General features: G+C 38.1%; 1 protein-coding gene across 1 annotated transcript in view; it reads left to right on the plus strand.

The window, feature by feature from the left end:
* naa30 (N-alpha-acetyltransferase 30, NatC catalytic subunit) overlaps positions 1 to 7441 on the plus strand; it is a 51698-nt gene extending 44257 nt beyond the window's left edge. The window contains exon 4 of the mRNA XM_086003257.1: positions 5638 to 7441. Coding sequence (XP_085859383.1) covers positions 5638 to 5775 — 138 coding nt within the window. The 3' untranslated portion in view covers positions 5776 to 7441. The remainder of the gene's footprint in view (positions 1 to 5637) is intronic.
* Positions 7442 to 8842: the final 1401 nt, after the last annotated feature.

An 8842-nucleotide genomic window follows, 5' to 3' on the forward strand; every position in this document is an offset into this window, starting at 1 on the left:
TGAAGTCCCTCATCCCTGGAACCATTCTTGTAAATCTTTTCTGTGCCCTATAAGGCCTTCACATCCTTCCTAAATGCAGTGCCCAGAATTGGACACAATATTCCAGTTGAGGTCGAACCAGTGTTTTATAAATTTTCATCATAACTTCCTTGCTTTTGTACTCTATGCCTGTATTTATGAAACCCAGGATCCCATATGCTTTTTTAACCGCTTTCTCAACCTGCCCTGCCACCTTCAACGATTTGTGCACATATACCCCCAGGTCTCTGTATTCATGCACCCCTCTTTAGAATTGTACCCTTTAGTTTATATTGCCTCTCCTCGTTCTTCCTACCAAAATGTATCACTTCGCACTTTTCTGTGTTAAATTTCATCTGCCATGTGTCCGCCCATTCCACCAGCCTGTCTATGTCCCCTTGAAAGTCTATCACTATCCCCCTCGCTGTTCACAATACTTCCAAGTTTTGTGTCACCTGCAAATTTTGAAATTATACCCTGTACAACCAAGTATAAGTCATTAATATATATCAAGAAAAGCAGTGGTCCTAGTATCGATCCCTGGGGAACACCACTGTACCTTCCTCCAATCTGAAAATCAACTGTTCACCACTACTCTCTGTTTCCTGTCACTTAGCCAATTTCGTATCCATGCTGCCACTGTCCGTTTTATTCCATGGGCTTCAACTTTGCTGGCAAGCCTATTATGTGGCACTTTATCAAACGCCTTTTGGAAGTCCATGTACACCAACTCAACCGCATTGCCCTCATCAACCCTCTCTGTTACCTCATCAAAAAACTCAATCAAGTTAGTTAAACATGATTTGCCTTTAACAAATCCGTGCTGGCTTTCCTTAATTAATCCACACTTGGGTGAATGTAAGAATGTACTGGTTCACTTTTGACTTTTGCATTGATTTGAAGAAACATTCCTTTACAAATCTACTAGAAAGAAACACGAGTTAAATAAAAATAGCATATCTGACAGATCTTTAGCTAATCTCAATACTTTAATAAAAAAAAAATAAAAAAAAAAAAATAAAAAAAATTAAATACATGTAGTGTATTAAACCTCCTACTAAATGAATCTACCATTTTGTAAGATTATTCCTACTTTTGGACAAGGCATTAGTGACTTATTAGAATAACCATAATTCTCCAGAGGCAGGGGGAATTTTAACTCTGTAAAATAGGTGGATTTGGGTCGGGTGGAAAATAAAAATGTAAAAAATAGCAAAACTCAACCCACCCATTTCCAGTTTTAGTGCAGGCAGGACGGGGTGGGGGGAGGAGGAGAGACAGCGTGGGGTTGTGCAACCAACCCACTCCCAAGAGGCAGATCCCACATTTAAATATTTTAATGAGGCTGTGTGCCTCAGAATTTTTCTTTCCTAGTTTTAACGCTGGCCAGTTTCCTGGGAAAGCCGGCAGCTAAAGGGAGGCGAGGACTGCTGCATGGAACAGTTAAGTGCTTTTCTAGCACTGCTTCTGGGGCTAGGAGTGCTGTCCCCCCAAGCAAACTTGTAAACCTCCCCAGCAATCCTATGTCTTCCACGAGTCCTCCGCGATCTTCACCCCTCCCCCCAATCTATCTGGCCCCTCCCATGATCTTCACCCCTTCTCCCCATCTTTCCTGGCCCCCTCATCAATGTCCCCCCCCCCCCCCCGATCTCTTCCTCCGTCCCCTCAATCTGGCTGTCTGGTTTTCATGGTACAGGAAACTTTCTGGTATCCGGCACTGACGGGACCGAGCTGGTGCCGTACCATCAAAACTGCCGTAGAAACCAGCGCTAATGTTAAAACATACGGAGCTTTTGAGCTCCGTGTGAATCAACAAACCCTGTTGCTTAGCAACAGCTTCAAAACAGTCGGCCGCAGCTTAAAAGCATCTCTGTAGCTAAGCAACAGCTTCAGCTAGACCTTGCAGAGCCTGACTGGAAAAAAAAAAAGCAACGAGAAGTAAAAAAACTTATAGGAAACGGCTCCTGAATTTTGCCGGTAGATAGAGCTTTCCGGACATTTAACCTCCGGTTAAACGAAAGTTTCCTGTAATCAGGTCCTGCCGTTAAATTTGGCAGAACCTGAGGGAAACCCATTCTTCCAGGTTCCCGTTCTGACCACAAAACTAACTGCCTCACCGCGCCCTCCCACCCCACTTCCTTCCTGTAATATCAGCCATTATGTCAGCAGCACCTCCATTTTTAAGCTTCTGTCTTTTTGTTGTCATACTCAAAGGCAGACAGGATGATGTAGGCGATGAAGGTTTGTTTTGTTATAGATGTACACGTTGCAGTAGTAAGTTACCTTATAGAATTAAGATTGAAAATAGGTGTCTGGAAGTCCATTATTGATATATTGGTTGTTCAATGGAATACACCTTTCTTCTTTGGTCATATACCAGTAAAGCGTGAATGTTATTAAGGTACTATTAGTACACTTCCTTGTATACCTGAGTCAGCCTTTGTTTCTATATTTTATGCTTTAAAGCTGCTAATTGTTGGCAACCTTGGACTTGACATCTTGGGTAGACCTGTGATGATATGAAATTCCACTCTAATCTTCTAACGGTTGTAGCTTGTTGATGCTTCACATTGAGTGTCACTAGAATAAGACTTGAAGTTATGTAAAATGTAGTGCTCCAAAAGAAATTCTGCTTCCAGGGCGTCTCTAGCTAGCAGTTTCAAGACATAAAAATACAGAAGAAAAGTTGATTAGGGCCATAAAGTATACAGATATATCCATTTGTTACTTTTAAGATCATCTGATTGTTCATTAAATGCACTTTCCCCTTAAATTTTCGTCACTGAAAACCATTTGAGATACCGAAATACATTGGGGCAGATTCTCCTGTTCCTGTGCCGGGATCTGTTGGATCACCTGGGTGCAGTGAATACATAAAAAATTGATTAGGGAGCCCACCCAATTCTTCTGTTCATTTAAATTAATGTACAAAAAATTGGGAGGCCTTCATTGTGGGTGTGCACTCCTCTCTGCCTAATTTTCCTATATTCACTGCACCTAGCAACAATAAAATCTACCCCTATATATATGCAATCATGCATTGATTGTTCTTTGGGAGGGGGTACTTCAACCGTTTGCATCAAATGATCAACTTCTTCATGACTTCCTATTGAAGTGAAATTGTCACCTATCTGAGTGGGGCAAGACCAGCATGGCAGTTTCAAATATAAGGATTATTACAGATTATATCAGACTGCATCGGTATTGAATGTTTTCCTATTAACTTTACATGAGTAACAATGTTCCTTTTTAGTACTTTTGAGCACAAGATGGGAACAGGAAAAAACCATTCAGTACATTTAAGTTGCTCTGCTTTAGTGTCAAGTCTGTAACTCTTCTACTCCCTGTCCAATCAGGCATGTATGGTGTATCCATTAAAGTATTTATGCATGCTAGTCTAGCACAGAAGTATTACAAAATTGTAATCTACCTATATCCTTTAAAACTGGTTTAAATAATTAATTTCTTAAATGAAAAATAGAATTACCTTTTTTAGCCACAATCATCTTGCAAGGGAAAGCAAGGCAAACTAAAAGATTTTATAAATATATTAATAAAAAGAGGGGCTAAGGAAAAAATGGGCCCATTAAAGAGCGATGCAGTTGATACTGTAATCAACAATAAGAAAATGGCAAACTTGTTAAATTAATACTTTGCATCCTTGTGATTAAATCCCTTCACAGTAGAGGAAGAGGACAAAATACCAGAAGCACAAGGAAAACTAAAAATAAAACTAAAAATAAATCATGGGGAAGAACCTATTGGATTTAATAGAAGTAGAAAAATGGTAGTGGAGAAAATAATGAGACTTAAGATGAATAAAATCTCCAGGGCCAAATCGTTTCCACCCCAGGATGTTAAGAACTAGGCGAGGAAATTGCAGATGCATTAATAATCTTCCAAAGATTTCTTGATTTGGGAATTATGTCAATGGATTAGAAAATTGCAAATATCACCCCATTATTTAAGAAGGATGGGGGAGAGAAACCAGGTAACTGCAGACCTGTCCGTCTAATGTCAGTTGTGGGACATTACGAGAATCTGTCATTAGGGACAGAGTGACTGAGCACTTGAACAAATTTGAGCTGATCAGAGACTTATCATGGATTTGTGAGGGGAAAGTCATGTCTGACTAATTTAGTTGAATATTTTTAGGACGTCATTAACATGGTGGATAAGGGGTATATAGACTTCCAGGAGGCATTTAATAAGGTTCTGCACAAGAGATTATTAGTAAAAATGAAAGCAAATGGAATTTGAGGTAATCTTGCGTCATGGGTTGGAAATTGGTTGAGAGGTAGGAGACAGAGTAGGGATAAATGGTACATACTGAAACAAGTGGTGTTCCTCGGGGATCTGTACTGGGGCTTCAGCTCTTCAACATATTTATCAATGACTTGGATGAAGGAGTTGAGAGTTGTATAATCAAAGTTTGCAGATGATACTAAGTTGAGAGTCGCAGTAGCAGTGCAGATGAGCCAGAAGTTATGAAGGGACATTGATAGATTAAGTGACTGGGCAAAACTGTGGTAAATGGAGCTCAATGTGGAGGATGTGTGAGGTCATCCACTTTGGATCCAAGAAAGACAAATCAGAGTATTTTCTAAATGGTGAGAAACTAGGAACTGTGGAAGAGCAAATAAATGTGGGTGTCTGTGTACACCAGTCACTCAAAGCTAGTGGACAGGTACAAAAAGCAATCAAATAGGCTAATGGAATGTTGGTCTTTATCTCAAGGGGACTGGAATACAACGGGGAGGAAGTTATGCTTCAATTGTATAGTCTTGGTCAGACCTCATCTGGAATACTACATTCAATTCTGAACACTGCATCTCAGGAGGATACATTGGCTTTGGAGGGGATGCAACGTAGATTCACCAGAATGATACTGAGGTTAAAATATGAGGACAGGCTGCATAAAATTGGCTTGTATTCCTTTGAGTATAGAAGATTGGATGATGTAATCGAGGTGTTTAAAGTGATAAAATGAATCAATAGGGTAGGAAAAAGAGAAACTATTTCTTCTGGTGGATTCCACAACACAGGGACATAATCTTAATTAGAGCCAGACCATTCAGGAGTGAAATCAGGAAGTGTTTCTTCACACAAAGGGTTGTAGAAATCTGGAACTCTATTTCTTTCCCCCACCCCCCTCAAGAAAAAGACTGCGAATGCTGGGTCAATTGAAACTTTCAAGACTGAGATCAATAGATTTTTGTTAGGTAAGTGTATCAAGGGATATGGAGCAAAGGTGGGCAAATGGGGATGAGGTACAGGCCAGCCATGATCTATTAGAAGGGCGGGACAGGCTTGAGGACTGAATGGACTGCTTCTGTTTATATGTTCCTATGATGATAGCAAAAAATTTTGTTTTGAGTTTGAGTCTTTTAATGCAAGAGGAAATCTGAATAATTGCACATTGCCTAAACTGTGGCACTTTAAAATGTCTTTAGTTTAATCATCATCTGCATAGGATAAAATACAATATCCAGCGATCAACAATAAAATGCTTTCTTGCACATTTTTATTGTTTGTGATGTTTGTAATTTTGTGAAATAAGTAATTAAAAATGAATACTAATATGCTAATTGATTTTTTTTCTATTTTTTTTAAATCTAGGTTGTCCTGGAAACTGAGATTACAAACAAATCTGCCCTGAAACTCTATGAAAATCTTGGATTTGTGAGAGACAAAAGGCTGTTCAGATATTACTTAAATGGAGTTGATGCACTGCGTCTTAAACTGTGGCTACGTTAGAGAACTAGAAAGAACAAGTTCAAAATTAGTCCTTTTTTGCATGCACTGCAATTTTTAAGAATTGCTTTGCAACAGGACTCTTGATTTCCATGCAGCTCTTATCTGTCTGTGTCTCATTGAGTGTCACATACATTTGTTGCACTATGGCATGGCGCAATTGTGCTAAATAAAAAAGGAAATTTTTTTCTTTAAAAATTGTCAAAATATTCATGGATGAATTGTGGTACCAGAAAGATGGAGCAGTTGTTCTGAGATGCATCATTTCAGTGAAGTCTGAGAAAAGAAACTAAGTTGCCTGTCATTTGCAGTAGACGGCATCTCAAATGACCTGTTGGTGGAAAATGTTTTGTGGCTTCCAGAAAGCTTGTATGTTGAGATTTCTCCATGGACTGCACCAACATTTCATACAGAAATTTGCCAGATTAAATACTGAACTCCTCAAAGGGTGTTGATTCTGTGTTTCAGATTTTATTTTTCATATTAAATTTTCCATTTAATAATTCTTGGTACCTCAGTGATCAGTGAATGAAGAAAGCACGTGTTAGGAGTTGTGTGTATGTGTGTGAGCGTAACAACAAAATAACATTGCGTCTGCCAGTGCCTGTATAGATATGCATATATGTCTCATTTCTAGTTTGAGTGCATGCTTTATTTTCAGACAATCTTGCAACAAAGCTTCTGCTTTTATTTGAACAATGGTTTTGGTGGTGAGTGACTCCACTTTTTTATGATTAGGATTTTTTTCCCCCCTCAAAAGCAAAGCTGTTATTGTTTTGGGAGATATCTGGTAATTGTTGTTTTAAGAGAAAGGGGAATTTTTTTTATTTTGGAGAAATGTCCAGTAGCTGCTGTTCCTAAAAACCCCCTTGTATACAGCTACATTTTGCTGATTCTATATAATGCACCTTTCTTGGTTTAAATAGAGGAAATTTTTAAATAGCAGATTGTACGTTTATATATGATTTTAACCAAGAATCTATTCAGATTCTTGGAAGCTGTGAAAGGTAGGATTTTTAAAGTGATTGGGACACATTTTATTGTCCATTTAAGTATGCAAGCCGGTTAGCTGCAGGATCCTCACCCACCAGGTGCATAAGTTAGCCATTTCTAAAGGACATTAATAAATTCAAAGTGCATATTACCCAATTCAGTTCAATATCTATGCCTTCTGCAGCTGAGCTCTTCTTTTCTTTGGAGCTAATGATTGTTTTCACCCTCGAGTACATGAGCTACTTGGAACTATACTGCTTTACATGGTTCAGAAGTCACTTAATCTGCCTTATTTTCTAGAAGGGTAGATGGCCACTGAACAATGGATTTGACACTTTCATCAGTTTACAAGTACAAAACATCAGATGGAGATTGGGAGCAGAGCACACTTTATGGAATGAGTCCTTGGGTTTATGTAAACCAACTTGATTTCTTTGCCATGCAGTTTTACTGGAGTTGAGAGTAGTAAATGAGATTGGGCAACTGTTCAATATCTTCTGTGTTGAATGATTGGACTTCTGTTTAGTCAGTAAATGTTACTGCATTTCACGGGTGTCCCTGCTACTTCTCTCCAAATGAGCAGGACAAAAGCTACAGGAAAGGGTTAAATGGAAATTGCAATGTTTGTAAGATAACTCTGTAAGATGCGGTAAAATAAAGTGAAAAGTGGTTTTAAGAGTCTGAAATTTTGTGGTTTTAAAAAAAAGTTTAAATATTTTTGATAAATTGTCAATTCATACAATGTTATTTCACAAGTTAGAATGCACCATCTCAGGAGATTTCCTGTTTTATTCCATGGGCATTTTCAGAGGAGAACTTAATGACTGCAAAATCCCAGATTGTGAAATTATATTCTACAAATACAGTTTTAGGTTTTATTGTAATAAAATGTCATCTTTTGGGAATGTGACATTTTCCAAATGTGCCCAGAGAATAGATTTCTATGTGAAACACTATCTGGTAGCTTTTTATACAGCAGAAATGTTTTGAGTATAGTTCATAATACAGTAACTTCTCACTATGAAGTTGAGGTACAATAGTCATTTACATATGTTTATGGTTTATTGAAAGCCATATAAAATCCCTCCCCCATACAGAACTACTTCAATCAACCATATCTAAATGTCCTCAATTAAACCATACTTAATTACAATTTGTAAAGTTTCCAAATCAGCAAAATGGAGGTCTACTGTTTCAGAGTTTGCCTCTCTACTGTTTTTACTGTTGTACTGTGCAGTATGTAAATGTGCTATAAAGTATCTTGCCATTTTTCAATAGCAAATCTTTTGCTGGGTTTTGATGGCAATAAATCGCTCACTTTCACATTTTAACACTGTATTAGATTTTATGATCAATCTTATGACATTTCTGTTGCTGTTTAAAGTAATAGCCAAAAAATTGGTGTGGATGGGGGTGTTTGCATTTAAACAAAGGAGGGAACTTTTTAATCTATTCATGACTTCCAGAATCAGACATTAAGATGAATTCTAGCATCTGCTACTGAAAAATTTCATCAAGACCTTGTTTATTTCTAAGCGCATAAATGTTACATTTGTTCTGCTGAAAAAAGGCATGCTATCAGAAAAATACGTGGAAGTGAGAAGATGAACCAAAAAGAAATATTGTGGCAAAAAGCAGCCTATACTGACTACCTGTCCTCCGGTTCCTCGCGGGCAGGCAGTGATCAAATAGGTGCAAGTCTAAATCATTAAATTAATATTGAGACTAATGTTAAGTATTTTTTTATTTCACTATCTCCTAATTGTGCTGCACACCCTGTGTTTCCTTGCAGCCTAATCAGTTTGCAAATTAGCGGTAGAACATATGTTTTTTAATAAATCATAATTCTCCAACCAATGCCTCAAATCTTCAACTGCTATGTGAAAAGTTGGGTGGACACGCTTTACCAGTACTGATCTCCATCACATTCTATTTTACGTGGACAGATACAGTGGGTACTGGGTTCTTATCCCAATGGTAAGAAAAACTTTCAATTGTGTTACACATCAGGTTTGTTCTCTGAAGATCTGGAGAAGCACCGTGAACATTCTGGGTTCGATGATACTATGTGTGAGTG

Source organism: Somniosus microcephalus, chromosome 12, assembly GCF_052327205.1.
Source record: "Somniosus microcephalus isolate GS21.2 chromosome 12, FLI_Smic_1.0, whole genome shotgun sequence".
NCBI classification, from domain to species: Eukaryota; Metazoa; Chordata; class Chondrichthyes; order Squaliformes; family Somniosidae; genus Somniosus; species Somniosus microcephalus.